At 37.2% G+C, this 25,081-nt stretch overlaps 2 protein-coding genes across 7 annotated transcripts in view; one reads left to right on the forward strand and one right to left on the reverse strand.

Annotated features, from left to right (window-relative positions):
* Positions 1 to 2,763, forward strand: part of PALMD (palmdelphin) — a 44,145-nt gene extending 41,382 nt beyond the window's left edge. Inside the window, exon 8 of the mRNA XM_037500003.2 lies at positions 2,388 to 2,763. Within this exon, the coding sequence (XP_037355900.1) occupies positions 2,388 to 2,431 (44 nt within the window). The 3' untranslated portion in view covers positions 2,432 to 2,763. The remainder of the gene's footprint in view (positions 1 to 2,387) is intronic.
* Positions 2,764 to 7,078: 4,315 nt separating this feature from the next.
* The window catches only part of FRRS1 (ferric chelate reductase 1), a 91,726-nt gene continuing 73,723 nt past the window's right edge, over positions 7,079 to 25,081 (reverse strand). For 4 of the 6 annotated variants that reach the window (XM_054691047.1, XM_037499220.2, XM_054691046.1 and 1 more), the window contains 8 exons: positions 18,390 to 18,503; positions 16,754 to 16,866; positions 15,077 to 15,163; positions 13,367 to 13,464; positions 13,059 to 13,117; positions 11,930 to 12,073; positions 9,231 to 9,292; positions 7,080 to 9,149 (listed from right to left, as the gene is read on the reverse strand). In XM_054691047.1, the coding sequence (XP_054547022.1) occupies positions 9,057 to 9,149; positions 9,231 to 9,292; positions 11,930 to 12,073; positions 13,059 to 13,117; positions 13,367 to 13,464; positions 15,077 to 15,163; positions 16,754 to 16,866; positions 18,390 to 18,503 (770 nt within the window). In that variant the 3' untranslated portion in view covers positions 7,080 to 9,056. Of the gene's footprint in view, positions 9,150 to 9,230; positions 9,293 to 11,929; positions 12,074 to 13,058; positions 13,118 to 13,366; positions 13,465 to 15,076; positions 15,164 to 16,753; positions 16,867 to 18,389; positions 18,504 to 25,081 lie in introns of all 6 variants that reach the window. The other 2 variants (XM_054691049.1, XM_054691048.1) reach the window with 1 other exon arrangement.

Below are 25,081 nucleotides of genomic sequence, written 5' to 3' on the forward strand. Positions count from 1 at the left end.
AAGTTCCACAACACCAAGGAGATTGAGCTCCTTCCTTACCCACTCCCCAATAAATGCTTATTGATACTTGGAAATCCACATTTCAATCAATTCCTTTATTTATGGTATAAGTCCTCTACTAAATATAAATTTCCTGGTTGCTATAAGAGTTAAGAATTATCTCTTTCCTCTAAATGTAAATATTGTTATCAAAGCCTCATTTGAGAGCAATTTTTAACTTGAAAAAGAGCATGAAGGAGAAAAAAAATGGGAAAGGTAGAGCCTGGAGATCCTAAAGACATCTCTTAGTCAAGCCTTTTACAGAGTAAGGTGTGACAAGAAAATTCGGGCAAAGTAATGTCTTACTTTTAATGTAACTCTACAGGGCCATGCTCTGAGATTGTAAGTAACTCAGTAGCAGACACTTCCACCACCGAGTGGCCCCCCACAAGCTTTCACTGGGACTGACCGCGCTACTGTGCCTCCATCTATACAGTTGACTTCCTTGGTAGTCCTCACCAACCTACTCTTATATTCCTTCTACTCTTTTCTCCCTCTGAGAGATGTCTGTGGCATTTCAGAATGCAGAGGTGAAGAATCTCAGCTGCAGGGATTTTGTATGTTACTGGTGCCAAAATCACCAGCCTGTAGCAACTGTTAGGAGCCAGTGGAAGTGAAGAGGAAGGAGACGAGCTCTCCTCCACCAGGTTCAGTCAGCCAACACTATGTGTTTGAAGTGCTATTGGAAGAGGGAGCAGAGATCAGAAAAGAGCAAACGAGAAGTGAAAAGGAGAGCTAACAGCCCAGGCTTCTTAGCAGCGAGATCAAGCAGCCTCCTCAGCAGGCTCAGGTCCCACATATCCACTGAGAATTCACACCATTAGCCATAGCACTAACAAAAGGGAAAAAAGGAATAGCAGAGGCTAAATCTAGATTTCTTAGTCTTCATAAGAAATGGGACAGTGAGTTACTGGATTCCCCCACCCCTGAGGATGCTAACATCCTGAGGATGGTAAACATTCTTTAAGAGCATTTTTGAATGTCCACAACACATGGGGTGCACCTGATTTACTGAACCTCAAGGTGAGGTGTAACTGTAGAGAGGACAACTTTACCAAAGCCTTAAGAGAGACCTTTTAAAATAAGGTTCCTTAAAATAGACTTTGCCTTCACTCTTTTTTTTTTTTTTGATATGGGCAATGCAGAGGCTCATAAAACCTAAGAGTAGAAACTTTGTAAAGTCTTGCCTTTTGCCTCCAGTTCACCTCCAGTTGTTTAAGTATAGATTTCACCATCCAATACCCCGCAGCAGTAGAGACCCCCTCCTGGCTACAGAGCAAAAAAAATTCTCTTGGTGCTAAAGTCAAAGGAATATTCTTGACCTCACCATTAGAAATACTTGTTTCTTTTAAGATTCCAAGGATAGCAATGCTCTTTACATCATTTAAATGAAAATTATTACAGATAAGTAGAGTGACGATGAAAATGATCATAAGTGTTTTTAAAATACCGGATTTTCCTTCCTTCTCATATTGTGAATATATCTTAGAGATATGTTCATTTGTTAGCAGTAATATATGGCTGAGAAATGAGGAATTGTGTTTTTTTAATTTTTTTTATCCAACAAAATTCTGCAATCAATTAAATTGCTGATTCTTGGGCCATATTACAGATGAATGTAATGATCAGTGCCTTGAAACCATCTCTCAACTTTTGGAACATGACTGAAGCAGCTGCTCGCTGAAGCCCTAAATATTAAGGGCATGATACCAGAAAATCAGAGGACTGTTATGAATTCTAAATCTACATCAAAAAAAATGGTTTCTAAATCCATTATACCATGAGAAATGGAATATGCTCAGAAAAAAAAGATATATTCACCATTGGAAAGTACACTTAATGTTTTCACAAAGATGTTTTTTTATAATTACTCCAGCTCCCAATCACTGATGCATATTGTTTCATTTATAAAGAATTTTTGTCATTCTATATCACCAAGTTTGATGGATTAAAAGATAGCCCAACATGAATTAGAGTTTAAGTGTCTGCTTTTTAAAAAACAGTGCGGAGCTCAGAAATATTCAGAAAACAGGCATTGACCTATAGGAACTATGGCTAATAATGGAATTGTGCACTAATCTTATATTTAATCAACTTATGCTGTTTGCTCTACTAATTTTTCTAATCTTTATAGAAATAGGTTCCTATTAGTTCTGAACCTGCTTCTGTCCTAAGTTAACCATAGCTTATTATTTCTACTATCTTTTTGTGCTACTAAAACAATGCTCACATTGTTGGATAAAATCATCTGAGGTATGTTTCAAACTTTCCTGCATTCTATGAAATGGTCATTTAGAGTGAAAATTAAGACTGTTTTCATAACTATCTCTATTTTTTTTTATTTGCAGCTTTAAGGATGAGAATGGCAAAGCTGGGAAAAAAGGTTATCTGAGAAGTGTGCCATCTATGTAGACATTCTTTGGAGAAGAAACTAAGAAACTTTGCAAATTTCTTTTCTGGATATTTTGTTTCTTTTTTCTGACATCCAAAAAAAACTATAACTGTACCCATACTAAGCCATGTGAATAAACAGTAGTCATTATTTGTGAAAAATTCAAAAAAAAAAATGGGAGAACAAATGTTAAACTTTTCCATTTACTGACATGATTCAGTGGGGACGGGAAGGGTATGGGAAGCCATTGTATTTTTATTGTATTGATACCAAAGAATTTCTAATAAGAGCTTGTTAAATTTAAGAATAAAGTTATTTAAAATAGCCTGACTGCAGTCAATTATCTAACATTGTAATTTTATATGCAAAGATTGAAAGATCATAGGACACTATGGTACGTCATCACAGAAATATTCACCTTCAACTCTGATGCGCAAACATGTCAACTCAAAACAACTAGATCTTAAGACATCCTCCTGCTAAGGGCCAATTCAATTGATCTGATAGAGACTTCAAACCTTTGCATATATCCAAAACAGCATGCAACTGTTGTCCCACATTTGGAGACTGGATTTGGATTATCTTAATAGTGCACACGACTTTACAGGTGATTACAGGCATGTTCCTTCTTGAAATAGTACCTTTTCTTTCACTCAGTTCAATGTGAACCCCGTGGTGCAGTGACCAATTACGACCTAAAGTTGTTGAATGGAAGGGTAACCATAGTCTCAAAAAATACAAATCTGGTCTGATCTTTGGACAAAATCTTGCAAACAAGCTAGAATTCTGACGTTAAAACTAAGAAGAGCACAATGTCTCTTAAAATGAATAATAAAACTACTTTGGATGTGCACAGCATGTAATTCCTAAGTATTCTTGCCAGGATATTAGATTTGAAGAATATTCCCATGTCAATAAATCCTTACCTACTGTACCTTATTGTACGGACCCCTGTCCAACACCCTCAAGGTCCACTCCCACATATGTTCCCGTGGATCACATTACCCAAGTGCTGCAAAGTCTTTCTTTTGGCACGTGGTCTGTCTCCTCCCAGCATAGGATCCGAATTTCCCTGGTGGGACTATGGTAGGACCTTATCTTAGTTACCGGTGTGGGGGTAATGAGAGGTAAAAGAAGCAGATCCTGCTAGGACAAAGATTAACCTGTGAAGTTTCAACCTCGAAGGAGCTGTTTACAAAAGGCAGTTGTTCTCTGAAAGAAAGCTCCTCTGCTGACCTGGAATGTTCTGGGAAATACATAGATTCAAATTTCAGAGGTGCCTTCATACAAACAGCCCAATACCTGGGCACAGGAACCTATTCCTTCCCTTTCATGCTCTGACTAGAACTTAAGTAACTTGCCAGACCTGCACATTGTTTGGTAGCTCTTTTTTGTGATTAAAGCATTGATATTGGTTTTGAGGGGTTGTTGAACACAAATGCTTACTGGAACACTGTGACACCTAGTGAGTAATCAAAAATAGGATGGATGGATGGATGGATGGATGGATGGATGGATGGATGGACGGATGGATGGGGAAAAGATGGAATCTGTGAAGGAAGCTGTGCAACATCAGAGGAAACATGACCAGCCTCTGGCTGGTGGATCAGCTAGCCCCTTGACAAAGAACATGAACCAGGGCTGGTGCACAAAAGTGGTTCGGCGTGGCCAGCAGGTGTTAGGGGCTAGGGCTGAGGTTACTGGGGAAATGGCTGCCAGGCAGGCAGAGTGGGGCCTCAGGACAAAACCATAAATGATCAGTTAGGGTTGCTGAGATATGCCTGGGCCATCCACATACCAACCCACTGGCTCCTGTGCTGGATGAAAAGGAAAGTAGGAAAACCCAAAGGAGGTGCCCTCTTGCAGCTTGCAGAAGCCCAGAATTGTCTTCCGGAATCCCTCTAGTGCCCTCTACTGGCAAAGCCCAACATTGCAACAGGAGGCCAAGGAGAGATGTTTACAAGGTCAGGATTACAAAGGCAGGCCAGGAGGGGATATAGAGATGAAGCATTAAATGGACTGGCACAGTCCACACGTTTTAAATTCAGCTTTCTAGTTTATTCTACATTTAGCCTACATTTGAATGTTTGTGCAATCAAAAAACAACTCTATGTCTCCATCTAGTAAGATGCAGCTCTGCTTTACACAAAAATCTCAACTCTCTCCCCAAAATGAGGAGACATAAACTCCCGAGAGCTAACTATATTAAACATTATCTTTAAGAACACTTTTACATTGACAAAAAAATTGACATAATGCAAAGTTCCCATGTACCCTACACCCAGGCTCCCCTATGATTAACATTTCACATAAATATGGTGTCCGTGTTAAAATACAATAATGAACATATTACTAACCAAAGTCTCAAGTTTATTCAGATCGCCTTAGTTTTTACCTTAGTTGTCCTGTTTTTGTTTCAGGAGTCCATACAGAAAACCTTATTACTTTGTTGTAAATTCTCCGTAGGTTCCTCCAGACTCCAACTGTTCTTCAATTTCCTTGTTTGTTTTTTTTAAAGATTTATTTATTTATACATACAAGAACTGGGGTACAGGCCAGACCTGTGGGGAGTGAGAGGACTCACCAGAGACAGAGTGGGGAGCAGAACAGGGTGACTGACTGAAATACACTGGTGAGGGGAGCAGCGAGCGAGTTAGGACAGGTCTGCTGCACCATGTGGGTTGCTCCCTGGCCGGCCGGGAATCAAACTCGTGTTGCAGAGGCTGCGCTGCGGACTGCTTCATAGTGCAGTGCTTAACCCCTTGCGCCACCAGGGAGGCCCAATTTCCTTGTTTTTGATAACCTTAACAGTTTCAAAAACGATTGGTCATGTATTTTGTAGGGTGTCCTCTATTGCAAATGGCCTGGTGTTTCTCTCATGATTAGATTCCAGTCAGGAACTTGGAGAAGGATAACCACAGAGGTAAAGTGCCACTTTGATCACATCACATCAAGGGTACATACTTTCACCATGATTCATCACTGTTGATGTTGGCTTTGATCACCATTGCTATAAAATTATTCTTTGTTCCTTCCTTCTGATAAAGTCCACGTTTGAGTAGGGAGTTAAGCTTTCTTTCTTTTTAAGGTAGAATATCTGCATAAAAAATTACAAATTCTTGCCTCCCCGGTGACTCAAGAGGTTAAGTCGCAGCACTATGAAGCTATTGGTAGCCACTGCAGCATGAATTCAATCCCTGGCCAGGGAGCAACACACATGGCGAGGCAGACCTCTCCTGTCTTGCCCACTGCTCCCCTCAGCAGTGTATTTCAGTCATTCTGCCTTTTCTGTTCCCTACTCTGCCTCTGGTGAATCCTCTCACCCCCCCACCCCCGCATCTCTGCCCTGCACCCCAGCTCTTGTATGCATAAATTTTTTAAATCTTTTAAAAAGTAAATAAATAAATAAAATCATACAATTGCAGTCCTTTTTATGGTTAGTACTCAGTATGTTTCCAAGGTGGTGAACATAAAATTTTTTATAAAATAAAAAGTATACATTTTATATATAAAAACTATTAAATTTTTGCACTAATAAAAGGCAATGGCATCATCAACCATATGTACCCAGCACATTTTACTGCATCGTTTAGTCTTTCCTCACAAATGCTCCATTAGATGGACTTGGCAGATGAAAGAAGGAGTTTCAGAAGATGAGTGAATTGCCCAGGGCCATGCAACTTGTAAATTAATGAGCAAATACACACACTCAGGTCTTTCAACTCCACTTCCAAATTCCAGGTGCTTTTTCATTTACGAATCAAGTGCCTCCCAGCTCACTACCAACCCATTCATAAGGATGTCAAGGACAAGAAGAGATGCAAGTTAGAGAGCCGGTCAGGAAAGGCTCCATGGACAAGAAATAATTTGAGGCAGAACTTAATAAACCTACTTTTATTAGGTACAGAGGAAAAGAAAGGGCATCCCACACAGGTGACCATCAATGACCTGAGTCCAGAGAAGAGCCTGGTGGGGACTGGCCAAGGAGGAAAGCAGCAGGATGTGCACGGGGAAAGTATATACCCTAATCTGATTTGAAAACAGCTTAGAAGAATCCTTTCTTTCATCCCCATCTGTAATGGATTATCTGAAACAAGGACCTTTGTTCTTTTTTTTCCTGCTTCACTAGAGTATACAGACAAATAGGATTTTAGCCAAACGTTATATGTGCCCCTAGAGCTTCCTAGTTGGCATCTGCTGCATCTGTCTTTTCTACGGCATCCTGGACAGGGGCAGGATATGGAAGGGATGAATATCACTTAACAACACATTAGAGTCACAGTCCTGATACAATTAAGTAAGTACTAAAGGGAATTTAATTCATTTATTTGATGACATATTATAGGGTCTCAAGATTGATTTCTATAAACCGAAATAGTAAAAACAAAAATGTCATCAATTACGAATGCTATCCCAGTCACAATTTTCTGGAAATTGTTTCATGCTTTTAAAAAAAATGATTATTTTTATTTTATAGAGGAATCCATCTTTAAGAAAAAACTTACGATTTTGCTCCCTGTTTTTGGCAATACTGCTGATGATAAAAAGACATTGAATTTAATAATCCCCTTATCAATAGATACATATTTGAAGCCACCCATATTGTTCATTTCAGAAATAAGAAGAAAAATTAAGAGGATAAGTAATAGACATTTTCAATCTGCAGGTCTCAAAATGTGTAAGCAGAAGATCATAATCTGGTAACAATAAAAAGATTTGGTTTATTAATATTAAGTTACAAAGACTTCTTTTGACAACTCTGTATATATCAGCTGATGATAAATTTAAATAGTACAAACAGATAATTCAATAAAAAAGTTAAAATAGCTTAGCCATAGCACTGGAAATCTAGCAAGTTCACATATCTGAAAATCAAACACACCAAAACTCATCTTCTGCTTAATTATTTTTGTCAGATACAGAATATATTTTACTGAAAGAAATTTATTTATCTTTAAGCTCATTATAATTGAAAACTAGAAGAAAATATTTTAGTATATTTTTAACTTACTATACTAAAAAATTTTTAAACAAAAACACTCAAAAGGACTGTTTAGGCTACAAGTAACCTGCAATTATAGAACACAGAAAGTACATAAGTACTTAGTAGCCCTAAGCTACTAAGACAAACACCAATATAAGGAACAAAAACAAAACTTCTTTATTATTTACCCAGTAAAAGATGTAGGATATACAGCTGGACCTTTTTCTTACAACAGATATATATTAGGCTCTTAGGCCAAGCAAAAACTAGAACATAATCAGAAGAGCACCTAAATACATCAGAAGAGCACCTAAATAAATAAAACATACCTCCCTAAATATATTTATTTTTAAATTGTTCAGTTTTGCTTGTTTCATTTGCCGAAGAGCACTACATTAATTTATGATGAGGTCAGAGAAATGTAAAGGGAAATATAAAACATTTGTTATGAACAATCATGTTTAGAAAACATAGAAAAATAGAAATGAAACCAGAAAATAGCAATACTGGCACCTAATCCCTAATTTCAGTTTCTAACCCATAAGCCTGAAACACCATCAAAAAAAAAAAAAACCTACAGAAATTTTTAAAAATAAAGATTAAGAGTTGGTGCTAGGAAAGGAAATGCCATCCCATGACATTATTTAAATCCTAAAATGCATCACAGCCAGAGGAATAAAGCTTTCTTTTGGTATTATGGCGCCACCCGCTGGCTAAGAGTCCTCATAGCAAATATGAGGCCCACGTATAATATAAAAGATAAATTCTTGGAATGGGAAAGAAAACAAAACCGATTAACAATATCAGAACGTCTAACAAATCAATGCCACACATTTTATTTCACAAAGAAAATAACAGCTGTGTTCACAAGGTAAAGTTTATTAATTATGAAATGCAAGTCTCCAATATCCATAGACTAGAATTTAACTCTTAAAATCAAAACAACCAACATTTAAAATGCCATTTCAGCACGTTAGCTGAATATAAAGATAGTCCTTAAGCCAAAGACGCACCCTTGCATTTCGTTGTTATGAAAGAATGACAATTTCATATTTTCAAATGTTAATGAAACCTATAATAGATTCAGCCCTGCTGCCACCTTTACCAGAAAAGTAACAAAATACATATAGCAAAAGACTTGCAAACTGAACAACATAATTGAACAACAGTTTTTCTATTAAGTCATTGGAAAAACCATTCAAATAAACTAGTAAAAATAAATGTTTTCTTTAAAATACAGCACCTTTATAGTTCAAAGAACATTTACCTTAATACATTCTCCTTTTTATCCTAATGACATTTTTGTTGTTTTTCCAAATAGTACTTGTTTATTTTATTAAATGCTAACATTCTTCAAATCTCAGCAAAAAAAAAAAAAAATTAAGTGTCATTTCTCTTTAATTACTTTTATTATAAGGCAGGATTATACATAAAGGTTTAACATCAGTTTATGGTCCATAGGACCCTGTTGAATGTTGATTTCTAAAGATCAGACTTCAGAATTCCTCTACAGACATGATCAGGTTTTCCAAATTAGAATTCACGAATCTGCTCCAGCAGTCAGTTGCACAAGCTTCAAGTTGTTTTTTTTTTTTTTTTGGCTTATCACCTGGTCTGCAAAAAGTCAAGGCCTCTGCTTGCTCATAGTTGGCTGATTGCAGATAAGAATATGATGAGAAAAGTCACATTCCCACAGACATAAATTGCTAACACTGCCTTTTTAAAAGCATGACCCTGAAAGAAAAAATGAGTTATGAAAGAAAGAAACTACTATCATTAAGGTTTGTATCAATAAATAAGAAAAGGAAGACTTACTTCTGCTTCAGCTACAGAAAATGACTGAAGAATCTGAATTCTGGTGTCATCCAATATTTCAACTGTTAAGAACAAGGTAAGTATGTAAGACCAGTGGATATGCAGGCAATTTAACTTTACTTTTTTTAACATCATTGTTCATTTTTGTATAATATTGGATTTCTCCCCTCAGGTAGAATCCCCCATAAAATTCCCACTACCACATCACCCATGAACTGTCACCACAGTCTCTTATGCTCTCCTTCCTGTTTAGACCCCCTCTCCTTGCCCCTTCCCTGCCATATGTCTCAGATTTAATGTTTGCCTGCTATTTTTGTCTCTTTTTTACCCTTTGTCTAGTTTCTCTACATTCCTCCTATAAGCAAAACCACCCCATATTTTTCTTTTCCTTCTGACTTATTTCACTGAGCATAATGCCTTCCAGCTCCATCCATGTTGCTGCAAATGGCATGAGTTTATCTTTTTTGACTGCTGAATAGTATTCCATTGTGTCTACATATACAACATCCTCTTGTTCCAGTCATGTTTTGGGGTATTTAGATTGTTTCCATATCTTAGCTATTGTAAATAGTGTTGCAATAAACACAGGGGTGCAGGTTTCCTTTCAAATTAATGATTTTGTGTCCTTTGGGTAGATTCCTACTAGTGGAATTGCTGGTCATATGATAGCTCCATTTTGAGTAATTTTTAGGTCCTCCACACAGATTTCCATAGTGGTTGGACCAGTTCAGGAAAACTAACTCTTTCTTAAAAAGCCCTCACTTGTAGTGCTTGCTGATTTTCAGGGTACACATTCTCCTATTTCAAACTACCAATGTTACAAACTTCCTGCATATTTAAGGTTCTCACAAATTGGGATAAGCTAAAAGTGCACAGGACTTAAAATATATCTTCTTCTTCTTCTAGTAAATAAACACCAGTATCAAAGTTCTAATAATTCAAGCTTTAAGTATTCTTAAACAGAAACCCTTAATTTAGTGATTATTTAAAGCCCACTTAAGTAACCTTATCAAGAACCAAAAATGATATAACACAAGGGAATACTATTCAGTCATTTGCTACTACATGGATAGAATTGGTGAGAATAATATTAAGTGAAAGAAAAAGAGGGCCTCCCCAGTGGCGCAGCAGTTGAGCGCTGGGTTGCGAAGCTGCCCACAGCCTCTGCAGCGCCAGTTCGATCCCCGGCTGCATGGCGCGCAGACCTCTCCTGCCGCCCGCTGCTCCCCTCAGCAGTGTGTTTCATCACTCTGCCTGTTCTGCTCCCCGCTCTGGCTCTGGTGAATTCTTTCACCCTCCCACCCTTCTGACTGTACCCAGTGCCTGTATAAATAAATAAATAAATTAAATAAATAAGTAAATAAATAAATGAAAGAAACCAAAAAAGAGAAAAGCAGACACTGGATCATTTCACTCTTACGTGGAATGTAGGAGAATAAAACAAGGGGGGAGACAAAACTAAACAAACAAGCATTAGAAATGTCACCACATAACAGGCTGCCTGGGCCTCCCTGGTGGTGCATGGGTTAAAGTCTCAGCGCTATCAAGCTATGGCCTGCCACTGCAGCATGAGTTATCCCCAGCCAGGGAGCTGGCCCACACGAAGCAGCAGACCTCTCCTGTCTTTTCCACTGCTCCCCTCAGCAGTGTATTTCAGAAGATCTGCCTGTTCTGCTCCTCACTCTGCCTCTGGTGAGTCCTTTCTTCCCCTGAATCTCTTGCCTACACCCCAGTTCTTGTATGCATAAATAAATAAAAATAAATCTTTTTAAAAAGAAAGAATTGAGGCGACCAGAGGGGGAGAGTGGAGGGTGGGGTGTAAAGTGGAGAGGGGGCCCAATGGACAATGGTGGAAAGCCATGGGTGCCTTTGTGGTGGGTGTGTGTGGTGATCCTATACCTCTGACTCATATACAAGGTTGTAAACCAATGTTACCTCAATTAAAAAAGAAAAGGAAAAAATATCCAAAAATGGCAGGCCATAATATTTACATAGCTCCTAAAAGTCTCTCAGGCTCCTAAATTCATGACATATACACTAGGCACAAAATGTTTTTAGAGAGCCACCTTTACTTATCATTTGGGTATAAAAATAATTAGACCGCTTAGCCTAGAATCCATCCGAATTAAAATGTCACCCATTCTGTACCGATTTCTCCTCTCCTAATGGCTACTTGTGGCTTGACCCTGCCTGGCACTAAGAATAAATTGGATCTTGTCACTAGAAGCTAAGGCAATGTCATTCCTTTCCAGCTACATACCACATATATGCAACCTAAGTGACAGTACATAGTAAGTTTATGGAACAGGTAAAATTGGTCCCCGGCTCTGCCCTGTATTGACTTTAGGTACCTCTTCTCCCTCCACCTCAGGGGTCTTTCAGCTCCAAGTACTAACACCTGAGAGCTTTCAGTGTGTACAATTCCAAGTCAGGTCAGATGCAAAGCAAAATGTACTGACAAAGAAGCCTTCCTCCCTGAAACTTAAAATCAATCCCTTACATTACTCACAATTTCTAATATGAGTAAGAAAATCAAAGGCAGAAAAATTCCACAATTTCTACCACTGGCTGAGAAATCACAACAGAAAACTCTAGTGATCTACCATGTAAGAGTTAACCATTAATATCAAGAAACTAAATATATTCTAGTATTTTGTATCAAAGTATTTCTATATAATGGGACTTTTCAAGCAGGTTACCTTTTCGAGAAAGTCGGTAAGAATGTATCTCCAGAATGATTTCAGTTCCAACATGCCAGGCTACAAATCCAATCATTGCGTAGATTTTCCGTGGGTCAGAACGATTCAATCCTGACAAATCCATTCCCAGGAATATTGCTGCCACTGAATTTATGAGAAATATATATTCTAATATATTCACCAACAAGAAAGACCATTTTCTCTGTGAGTACATATATGCGTATTGTATCAAGTAAAACATACTACAGAGTTTTTTGAGATGAGTATTTTAAGACTAGTTAATTTAGTGTATTTTATTGTAAGACTAAAAAAGGTAAAATTGAAAATTATAATTATGATCTACCAATTATTTTAAAAAACAATACCCAAACTTCCCAAAAAGTTTTAAGTCTACAATGTAGGAAGGGGAAAAAGTATAGTAACCATTTCTCATTATGTTCCCCCTTCCATGAATTTCTAGACTATCAAAAGTGTCAGCTTAAGCAGTTATCCCATAGTCATGTGCACATAACAATGCTGCAGTCAATGGTAGGCAAAACATTCCCATTGTCTAGTCACCACACAGTCAGGTGTAGAGTAGGCACACCTGCTAGGCTTGTGTAATTATACTTCACAGCATTTGCACACAATAAAGTCACCTAAAATGCAGTTCTCAGAACACATCACTGTTGTTAGGTATCGCATGATAGTATAAGGCATTAAAATATACTGGATATCATATTTGACTTTTGAAAACCACCCTTCCCTGGAAGGCACCATCTACAAAAAGGACATGGAGACAGAGCTGGAACCCCTACAGCCTACCTTAGTTTAAGGAATAAATAACCCTCAACTTGATCTGCTTAAGTATTTGCTATCAGCATTGTGTACTTTGCTGGCAAAGGCAAATGCTAAAAGTCTTAAAAGAAGAGTTTTAAAGTCATTTTTAAAATCTTAAGTTTAAAACTGAAATAATTAAATAATTACTTCCAGAAATTACTTTCTGGATTTCAATGTTTAAGGCTGATTTCTCCTCAACAACCAATTACTACAATTACTAATGCATCTAAAAATCACTTAAGCCAAATTACAACAGGCAATTTAAACAACCAGCAATTATATATGAATAAGTGGCATCACAATTACTTACCTGCTATTATTCTAGCAGCTGTTCCAGTACTCCAATGAGTCCAGTTAAACATTTGCCTTCTACCAAAATAAAGAACTAGTTAATATTCTTAAACGTGATAGAACTACAATGAATTCCCAAGAACATAAATGCAGGCAATTCCTTTATTCCTTTTAAGAATTACATATTCAAGATATATTTTTAAGCTTTTCAAAATAAATATAGCACTGAATTTTATAAAATACAAAATATTTCCACTTGAACTGAGATTAGTTTGTCAACTAATGATCCCCATAGTAAGAGCACTTATATATAAAAGCCATAAGTACCTTGGGTGATGTAAAGGTGGCCTGAAGGCTGCCAGAAGAGGCTGCAGAACTGCTAAAATCATCACTATACAACCAAGGTATGGGTGATAACCTGCACACTGAAGAAATCACATCATTTTAATGCTCTCAATCTCTTCCATCGATCGAATCCTTAAGTTTAAAATAACACACATAATGCATTCTTAGCATTTTTCTGTAGTTTCAAACATTTGAAGATGATAATGGACACCATTCACTGAGTGGCTACTTTACGCTGGGCACACACTTTACACACATTATCATTAATGCTCACAACAATGCTTGACGGTTAAGGCTATCAGTATCCCACTTTTACAAATAGAGCAACTCAGGCTCAGAGATATTAAGCAATACAGGAATGCTGCCTCTCCCCATGAGGATGTCGAATGACTGCCAAGCCTGCAGGGGCATTTGCAGCCATCCTGGAGGTTCGTATGCACATGTTAAGAGCAATCATCCCAAAATAATATAATTATTTGTTTGGGCTTCTATGTTTTCCCGAAGTTGTGGGTTCTTTATGATTCCTATAACCCCAGTGCTAACAGAGTCTCAGTCACTCAGTAAATGTTTGCTGATTAAATTGAATAGCCTGTATAGTCAATATAGTAAAGTCTTCCCTCCTCAGTTCAAAATAAAGGTCTACATTTAAAATATAACACTTTCGGGGGCTCTCTGGTAGCGCAAGGGTTAAGGTGCAACCTATAAAGTTGTCAGCAGCCTCTGCAGCATGAGTTCATCGCCCCACCAGGGAGCAGCCCACATGGTGCAGCAGACCTATCCTGACTTGCCCGCTGCTCCCCTCAGCAGTGTACTCCGGCCCATCTGCCTGTTCCCCACTCTGTCTCTGGTGAATCCTCTCATCCCCCACACCTCTGGCCTGTACCCCAGCTCTAGTATGCACAGAAAAATCTTTAAAAAAAATAAAAATAAAATACAACACTTTCCACCACCACTGGTAATACTGGATGGATTTGACAGTGGGTGTGCTAGAGAGCAGAGCTGAGAATCATTCCAAGGCTCTGGCTAAGATAGTAACTACCAACCACTACATGGAGATGACAGAAGGTAGAGTAGGGTTGGGACAAGATCAGAAATTTCACTTTGGTCATGTTAGGTTTAAGATGTTTTAAACATGCAAGCTGAGCTGTGAGTACACAGATGTGTGTCTTAAATCAGAGGAGAAGGCTAAGCTGGAGATAAACACATTATATGAGGATAAGCCTCAGTTTCATCATTTATGATATGGGGTCATTACCAATAAGTACTTTATTTGAGGTTTAAATGTAGTAACACATGCAAAGCACAAAACACATCTAGTTACATAATAGGAATGCAAGTAATATTTGCTTAGTGGTCATCATAGTATTAGAGAAAAACACAGTGGTCATGTTCCTTAAATATCACACTTTGAAGTTTCACCACTCTTGGGAAAAAAAAAAAACACCTCAGTAAAGTTAAATAGTGCATCATAATTTATGATGTACCCTAAAAATAATAACTTTCATTACAAGTAATCTGCACTGACACCCTCACTTCATTCACGACCCCTGATCATGTGAAAGCCATCAGATGACTCAAAAAAGAGAGATACATGCAGAAATATCTTTTACCCATCACTTGAGAATGAAACAGCAATTACCTTTGACGTCAAGTTGCATTTACATAAAACCATCCAGCTTAAGATATACTTACCCAACTCCAGCCGCCTCTGTAAATAAAAGGCAGAACAAAAGCAATGCAGGTGAGGGCAGATGTAGTGAGCATGAGCCCTCGATGCACCTGCAAGAGTGAGGAGAGAGTTAACTACATAAGAGAAGGGAGCTGCTGTTACCATGGGGTGAGATTCACTGAAGGCAAGCAACCAACTGACATCTAATCACAGTTTGTGGCCAGCCTAAAATATCTTAATATAGCACTGAACTTGCAAGAAAATATGAAGCGGACATCCTCATCATTCTCAAATATTTGCCAAGACACAGAGTATCGGAATGGATATTTCACAGAGAACCTTATTTACCAGGCGCTTCATTTTTTCCCCAAATATATTTATTAAGTTCCACCACCAAGCATGGCACTATACCAGATATACAATAAGACAGCAAAGGAAACAGACAATTCTGTCAACTGAGGAGCTTGGGATATAACTGAGTGATAACAGAAATACATATGAAATGTATTTCCATATAAAATATTAAGGGTGAAAATGGAAACTGCTAATTAATTACATCAGGGTACCTGGTGCCAAAAAAAACCCTATCCCAGGCCAGGACATATTGTCATATATGTATGTATCACCTTACATATATTTTGCCCCACACACACCCCATAGTTTTGAAGGCAAAGAAACATTTGAGTAAATGCTAAATTCTGTAAAGAGAAAATATAGAGTTTTATAATAGAGAATGTTCACTTGAGCAGATGAGTGAGAGAAGAGAAGTGGGCAAAGGCAGAGACAAACAGGAGCAAACCATGCAGAAGTAGTGAGAATAAATGAAACAGATTGACCCTGCAAGCCGATAGTGAGAAATGAGGTTAGAAAGAGTAGCTTAAAAGCTACAAGTTATATGAATATGAAGTTTTGAAAATAACCTCTTACCAAGCTAAAATTGTTCCAATAGCAGGTTTTTTCTATGAGCAGACATGTACACTCTATTTCAACACATACCTATTGATCTTTAACTATATGAGCAAATGCCTATACCTTATGATTGATGAAGAATAAGGTTTATTTTGTTTGCTTTTGAGGGGTACTTACTGATTCTTACTTGTATTCCTAATAAGAGACTTTCTGCCCACCCCCATCTCACAGGAAGGGGAGAATGAAAAGGAACACTCCTTATTTCTCTTCCCTCCCACACAGGAAAGAGAGGTCTTGATTGTTGAGCTAGAAAGAGTCTCAACAGAGGACAGCCCCTTGTTTTGAATACAGTTAAGTGCCCACTATTTCTTTCTTCTGCTCTCCTGCCTTCCTTGATCTATCTGTGTTCAGTGAAGTGGGTAATGCTCTTCTAGCCTCTCACCTGCAACTACACCAATAAGGCAGGGTCATTTGGGTCCCAAAGTTATATTAAAAAGAGATGAGACTCAAATGGCTCTGATAACATTTTCCAGTCCAACCTGACCCTTCATAAAGCTGTCTCTACTTTGATCTCTGTCAGACACCTTGTGTCTATTCTCAACTGGTTATGAAACTAAAAGGCAAACTAAATAAATAAAGTGCTAGGTTTCCAAAACTGCATTTCACATGCATATACACACATGCACAAACACACACACACACATACATGCAAAGTCTATATACTTCATATGTTTTCATGCTGCAATGTCCAAACAATATGGAAATTGCATTCAACTTTTTCTCCTACCTACCTGAAACCAAACTGCTTTACCAAAGAAAATCTTTGACCAAACAGGTTTGAAGAAGCGAGCAGTCAGCACACCTATGCTAACGGTCGTCACCCACGCCACAAACATTAAGGCACCTACAGGCGAGAAAATACAACAGTTGACAACACAAACTAATTAAGCTGTTTCTTTTTTCTTTTTTTTAAATATGTACCTATTATTTATGCATATAAGAACTGGGGTACAGGCCAGAGGTATGGGGGTTGAGAGGATTCACCAGAGACAGAGTGGGGAACAGAACAGGCAGATTGACTGAAATGCACTGCTGAGGAGAGCAGCGGGCCAGTCAGGAAAGGCCTGCTGCACCATGTGGGTAGCTCCCTAGCTGGGGATCGAACTCATGCTGCAGTGGCTGCGGATAGCCTCATAGGTTGCATCTTAACCCCCTGCACCACCGGGGAGGCCCTAAGCTGTTTCTTAATGACCAAGTCAAAATCTCACAAAATAGGAAGAGTAAGCAAAATAAGCTCAATTGACATAAGCAGAACCTAAAAGGACCTCATATATCAAAGCTTTTACCACCACCATTACTATATCTAACACTTCCACAGACCCTCCATTACATACTAGACACTGTCTCTAAGTGCTTTACATATATTAATCTAACTTATCTTTATAATAATCTTATGAAATAGTTGCAATTATTATTCCCATTTTGCTGGATAAGGAAACTAAAGCAAAAAGAAATTAAGCAACTTGCCCAAGGTTACAACAAAAAAATACAACAAAAAACAGGTATACTATTTTTTAATCCAATTACTGTCAGATTAGAATTACTAGTAGAAGCAAATTAGAGATAAAGTTATTTTCAAACTGTGAAGACATTTATTGAAACTACTAAAATGGATAACCCTAGAGAATATAATGGAAATATGCCAAATAAGAACAGTTCAGCTAAATTACTAATTTCTACAACAGTATAGTATAGTATAAACTACACTAGACCTCTACTTTTAAATCCCATCTTTTCAACACCAAGAGAGCTACTTTTCAGGTGGAATCAACTTTCATCTGTACAACCAGAACACACTAAAAGAGCTTTTCTTGAGACTACTGCTCTTCCACCTGGTTCCCCGCATCATTTAAATGCATGACACCAACATATATCACAAAGTATGTTATATACCCTCAAATACACATTGATAAGTTCTTCACCAACAAACTACATCTTTGAAATCAAACTACTGTTTTAATTAAACAGTTAAAATCATAAATAACTCTTTCATTAAGCATTTACTTTAATAATGGCATAATTAAGATCTCACAAAACTTAAACTAATTAACCCAGAGATATTCAACCCTGGCTGCAGTTAGAAACAACTAGAGCACTCTTTAAAAATTACAGGTATCTTAAAAGCTCCACTGGTAATTTTAATGTGCGACCAGGTTAAAACCATTGAATTATTCCTACTCTTCATTTTTAATAAAAATTAACAAACATTAAGATGAATAACGTTACCTGCAAATATTAATGTTTAAATATAAAATACTCCTGAACATTTGCTAAATTACTTCCACCACCTTTTCATAATCCAACCAGCACTGAGTCATAAGGAGGTCTATCCCACAAAGAAGAAATAATAATATACCTGTAACTTACCATGAGCCTTTAGAAGGAATATAGAACGGGATCCTCCTATGTTCTTTGGATAGTCTGTCACATCATGTTTTTCATATGTAATCAAAGGTTGCTGAGAATGCTTATAAATCTTACCTAAAATTAGCAAAAAAAACCAAGATCAATAAGAATTACTTCCTCAGGTGAAAATGGAAAAGAAGTGGAATAAAACTTCTTAAGTTAATAAAAAATAAATATCAATAGAGATGTTATTTACATGTAAAAGTAACATAAATATATATGCAAGAACATATGACCTCTTGAAAAAAATTAATGAACTTAGTCTATCCAATGACTCATCAAACTAAGGACTAAGAACTGAGAGTTATGATAAAAGAACAGGTAGCATGCAAGTAAACAGCTAAATAATGTTAATATCATCACAGGTCATTGAAAATATCAAATACAATTGTTGAAAGAGAACATATTTTTAAAAATGGAACCTAAATTAAACTAAAAGAAAATGAACCTCAGATAAGAGGATAGATGGAGGACAAAGAAAACTATTTTGAGGTTATGTTATTTGACATATAATCAATTTGCACTGGTTTCACTAATAAACCAAACCCCAAACAATAGTGAAGTAAACAAATTGAGGATATGTTATCTTGTGATTATTATTATTATGTATAAAATTAAACATGTGAATGAATAGAATTAACCCAATTAGTTTGTGTATATGAGTATGTATGAGTGTGTTTTTGTTTTAGGAGTCAGTCTCTCCTACAGAAATATTCTCCTTTTAGCCAAAAATAAAAATACAAAATGTTCATAGGCCAAAAAAAGCTAAATAAGCTTAGTATCCATCATTAGGAGAATGAATAATTACCCTTTGGAAGATAAATTGTTTATAAAACACTATTGATGTATGTGTCAAAAAATAAAAATAATTTTTAAATTTGATAAAAGAGATACATATGAATATTTATCCCCAAAATATTAAGTATTAGACCACAGGCTACATCTCAATAATTTTCAAAAAGAAATAATAATACAGGATAAAGGTTATATTGTCTTTACAAAATGTTACTAAGCTAAAAACTAACAAGCTAGGAAAAAAATTGTCCACCTGGATATTTATAAAGCTACTCTTTAAAACAATCCTTGTGTTAAATATGGAACCAAAACTAAAATCACAAGTCTTCTTAAAAAATGAGTAACAATGAAGAAACTTCCTATGAAAAAACATGTAATGCAATCAAGGTACTATTCAAGAGATTTTTAATTTTATTTTTTAGGTTTTTATCATCTTAAAAGCATTTCTTTAAAGAAAAACTTAACAGTACTGAAGTAATTATTTAATTCAAAATGTGTTTAAACCAACAAAACATAAGCTAGGAAACCAATATAGAAGATTGATTGAAAATAAAGGTGGAAATTAACAAACTAGTAACTCAAAAATATAGGAAAAGTAAGCCTATATGAAGCCAACACATTGGGCCTCCCCTGGTGGCGCAGGAGTTGAGCGCTGGGCTGCAAAGCTGCCCGCGGCCTCTGCAGCACCGGTTCGATCCCCAGCCACTGGTGAGGGTCCCACATGTTGCACAGACCTCTCCTGCCGCTCCCGCTGATCCCCTCAGCAATGTGTTTCCTCGGTCTGCCTGTTCTGTTCCCTGCTCTGTCTCTGGTGATTTCTCTCACCCTCCCGCGCTTCTGACTGTACCCAGTGATTGCATGCATGCATGAATAAAGAAAGAAATAAAGAAATAAATCTTTAAAAAAAAGAAAAAGAAGTCAACACATCAACTGTGTTTTGGGGAAGCCTGACCATAGCATAAAAAGAAATATCAAAACAATATTAGAAATGTAAAAGGTAATATAGTGGCTGATTTACATGACAGTCTTTAAAATTATATGACAATGTTATATACAACTTTAAATCAGCCAAAATTATTTCTAAATCTAAATGAAATGGATAAGCATCTGGAAAAACTTTTATGATTTTATCATAAAAACCAGTCAAAAAAGTGGTAACTCAAGAGTGCTAACAACAGAAGAATTTTTCATGAACCAAAGTCACTGGATAAGTGAAGAATCTTAAATAATATTTTAGTAAGTCAAACCAACTGTGCATTGAAAGAATAATAAACCATAATCAAGCAAAAAGTTAATTAACCCAGAAATATTCAATCCTGGCTGCAGCTAGAAACAATGAGAGCAAGGTTTCTCCTACAATGTGAGAATCATTAACCACTCAGAAATCTGTAATAGTAATAAGAAGACATCATCTTAATAGCTTTCTGGAAGAAGTTAGGGGCCTGCCTGGAGGTATAGGGGTTAAGTCGTAGTGCCATCACTGCTTTGGCCTGAGTTCCATCCCAGCCAAGGACCTAACCCACATATGGTAGAGCAGACCTCTCCTGTCTTGCCCGCTGCTCCCCACCCTATCTCTGGTGAATCCACTAACTCCAACCTCTGGTCTATGCCCCAGTTCTTATATGCATAAATAAATAAAAATAAATCTTTTTTTAATTTATTTATTTTTATACAAGAGCTGGGGTACAGGCCAGAGGTACGGGAGGGTGAGAGCATTCGCCAGAGACAGAGCAGGGAGCACAACAGGCAGACTGAAGAAACACACTGCTAAGGGGAGCAGCAGGCACAAAAGGAGAAGTCTGCCATGCCATGCAGGAATCTCCCTGGCCAGCTGGGACTCAAACCCGCGCTGCAGAGGCTACGGACAGCCCCACAGAGCTGTGCTCAACCCGCCATGCCACCGGGGAGGCCCAAATAAATCTTTTTTTAAAAAAGAAGTTAGATGAAATTCAGCACAACTTCATGACATCAACTCTTAGTAAAATTAGAAATGGGGGCCTCCCTGCTGGCTCAAAGGGTTAGGACACAACCTATGAAGCTGTCCGCAGCCACTGCAGCACAAGTTTGATCCCCCGGCCAGGGAGCAACCCACATGGCGCATCAGACCTCTCCTGACTCACCACACCAACTGCTCCCCTCAGCAGTGTACTTCCATTGATCTGCCTGTTCTGTTCCCCGTTCTGCCTCTGGTGAATCATCTCATCCCCCACACCTCTGGCCTGTACCCCAGTTCTTATATGCATAAATAAATAAATCTTTTTTAAAAAATTAGAAATGGCACACTTTCTAAACATGATGAAAACATTCACCAGAAAAAACCAAACATGACTCTTAACAATGAAGATCAGGTGCATTCCCATCAAAACCAGGAGCAAGACACAAATTCTTGCCTTATCACCACTGGCATTCCACATGTGCTAGCAGGACAGAGTATGCAATGAGACAGCTATTAACCCAGTTGCAATAACAACTATTAACCCAGTTGTTATTTGCACAAGATATGAAGTTTATCTAAAAACTCCAAGCCAATCTAGTGGAAAATAGAGAGGCACAATTCAAGATATGGTCAAAAGTCAATAGCTTTTGCATACATCAGCAAATTTAGAAAATGTAAAAAAAAAATCCATTCATAATAGTTTTAGAAATCTACAAAATACCTAGGAACAAAATAACAAAAAATACATAAAGCCCTCTATGAAGAAAACTATATAATTTCCCTAAAAGACACAGAAGTACAGGATTTGAATAAATGGATTACACCAATATATTCCTTAAAGACTTACTGTTACAAAGTTGTTATTCCCCAAATTAATCTAAAATTTCATTACAGTTCCAATCACAAGCCAATCCGATAGGATTTTTAATGAAATCTGTCAAATTAATCGTGAAGTTTATTTAGAAAAACAGATATACAATAAGAGGCAAGAATTCCTGGGAAAAAAAGGAGGGGGGAGGGCGAATCATGTTCTATCAAAATTCACCACCTTTATAAAGTTATAGTAAGTTCAACTACATATAAACCAAAGGAATAAAAAACTAGAAATACTCTGATAAATGGGCTTTTGAAGCAACAGAGATAAAACGGACTATTCAAAAAAAAAAATGGTGTTAGGACACCAGATCATTTATTGGCAAGTACTATTATATCACGGCTTACTATAACAGAGAAAACCAGAAATAAAGCAGAAAACAAGAATTTTATGTAATGAATACCTAGAAAAGAGAGAGTCAAGAAGAAATAGGTAATCACTATCAGAAGCTACAGAAATGTCAAAAACACAGATAAAACTACAGAAAATCTCCAGAAAAACAATGAATAATCTAAACATACTGTGGTAGTAGAGTGATAGCGATGAAAACCAGACCACATTCCCAACAACCTGAGATATAAGTTGGAAGAAAAGTGTTTTTTTTTAATTAATTTTTTAAAATTTTTTACATCATTGTTCATTTTTAAACAATATTTGCTTCCCCCCACCCCGAGGTGCAGTCCCCATAGAGTTTCCTTCACCAGGGCACCCGTGCACCATCACCTCAGTCCCCTGTGCTCCTCCCTCCCTCCCTCTGATCCCTCTCCCTCCTCCTCCCCTGCAGGATGTCTCTGATTTATAATTGTCTGCTTTTGCTTTCTTGTGTTTTGTACTGTTAATATTTTTCACACTGATGTCTTATTTGGTTCCCCTATATTCCTGCTATAAGTGAAACCATCTGATATTTTTCTTTTTCCTTCTGGCTTATTTCACTGAGCATAATTCCTTCTAGCTCCATCCACATTGCTGCAAATGCTATGAGTTTATCTTTTTTGATTGCTGAACAATATTCTATTATGTATATGCCACATCTTCTTGATCCAGTCATCTATTTTTGGGCATTTAGGTTGTTTCCAGGTTTTACCTATTGTAAATAGTGCTGCAATAAACATAGGGTACAGGTGGTCTTTCAAATCAATGTTTTTGTGTCCTTTGGGTAGATCCCTAGTAGTGAAATTGCCGGGTCGTATGGTAGCTCCATTTTTAGCAGGCTGAGGAACCTCCAGACAGCTTTCCATAGTGGTTGGATTAGTTTGCACTCCTACCAGCAATGTAGGAGAGTTCCTTTTTCACCACATCCTCGCCAACGTTGTTGTTGCTTTTTTTTTGCTATGTGCCATTCTTACTGGTGTAAAATGGTATCTCAATGTGGTTTTAATTTGCATTTCCCTGATTATAAGGGATGTTGAACATTTTTTCATATGCCTGTTGGCCATTTGCGTTTTGTCTTCGGAGAAATGTCTTTTAAGTTATAGCCAAAGCCCTACTGATGAAAACAAAGATGAAAGGAGGTATCATACTTCCAAACTTCAAGCTATACTACAAAGCCATAATAATTAAAACAGTTTGGAACTGGAACAAAAACAGACACACAGACCAATGGAACTGAATAGAGAGCCCAGAAATAAAGCCACATTTTTATGAACAACTAATCTTTAACAGAGCAAAAAATAAGCAATGTAACACAGACAGTTTGTTCAATAAATGGCGCTGGGAAAACTGGACCACCACGTGCAAAAAAAAAATGAAACTAGATCACTATCTCTCACAGTGCACAAAAATCAACTCAAAATGGATAAAAGAACTGGACATAAGACCTGAAACCATAAAATATATAGAAGAAAATATAGGTAAAACACTACAAGACATACATCTCAAAAAATATTTAAAGACTCATTACCCAAAGCAAAGAAAGTCAAGGAAAAGATAAACACCTGGGATTACATCAAACTGAAAAGGTTCTGAGCAGCAAAAGAGACATTAACCAAAACAAAGAGACACCCCACTGATTGGGGAAAAAATCTTTGCACTCCATCCAACTTATAAGGGACTGATCACAAAGATATACAAAGAACTGACACAACTCAACAAAAACAAAGTAAACAATCCAGTCAAGAAAATTGTTTTTAAATGCTGATTCACTGCAGAGTCATGGAATTGGCATGAATTTAACCTTTATTAAAGAAGTCCATTATAATTTTGGTATTCCATTGTATAGCTTCATTATGATTTTGCTCCAAGGGAGGTTGAATTCATATCTAGTACAAGCTCCACAGCATCAGTGTTGTTAAAGAAACAGGTCACATGATAATAGGGTCTCCACACTGCTAATTATTTAAATCCAGAGATTTCCTAATTGTGAATTACTTGTGCACCCAAATAAGTTCCAACTTTTAGCTTAATCACTCAGCATTTCACATGACTGCTTATCTCATGATAGGGCAATGTCAGTGTTCTGTGAGGAAAATAGCAATTAGAAAAAGGGTTTACATGGATTTTACTGAAATTCAGAATATTTTACATTAATATGGGTTACAGTGCTGCAGAGGGCCTTGAAGCCCCAGCAAAGTAAGATGCTAGCAAGCAGCTAAGAAAAAGGGCCTCACACCATGGGGCTAAGGAAAAAGGGCCTCACACCGTGGGGCCAAACACTTTTAAAGAGCTTCACACCGTGGGGCTAAAGATTAAACATCCCTTTGTTTTTTGCTCTTGGTCATATTAAGAAAGTACTTCTCAGTAAATACATTGGGCAATAAATTATACATATAAGAATATTGTAAATACATGGCATGGAGAATTACCTACTTAAAAATTAAACACTGAATAATTTGGCCCACTTGACAATGGGAAAAAATTATTGTGCAAAGGCATGCCTGATAAGCAACCCAGAGCTGGCCGCAATTTTCCTTATATGGAAGTTCCGTAAAGAAGCCTTGTAATGATTCATAAAGTTGATTACGCTAGAAGTTTCTAGGTAGAAAAAAGTTCTAATAACTGATTACCAGGAAGCAAGTGTCTCTAGCTGCAGGCCATATAGATAGAGGAGTC

Source organism: Talpa occidentalis, unplaced genomic scaffold (genome assembly GCF_014898055.3).
Source record: "Talpa occidentalis isolate TD23 unplaced genomic scaffold, MPIMG_talOcc4v2.1 talOcc4.9, whole genome shotgun sequence".
NCBI lineage: Eukaryota > Metazoa > Chordata > Mammalia > Eulipotyphla > Talpidae > Talpa > Talpa occidentalis.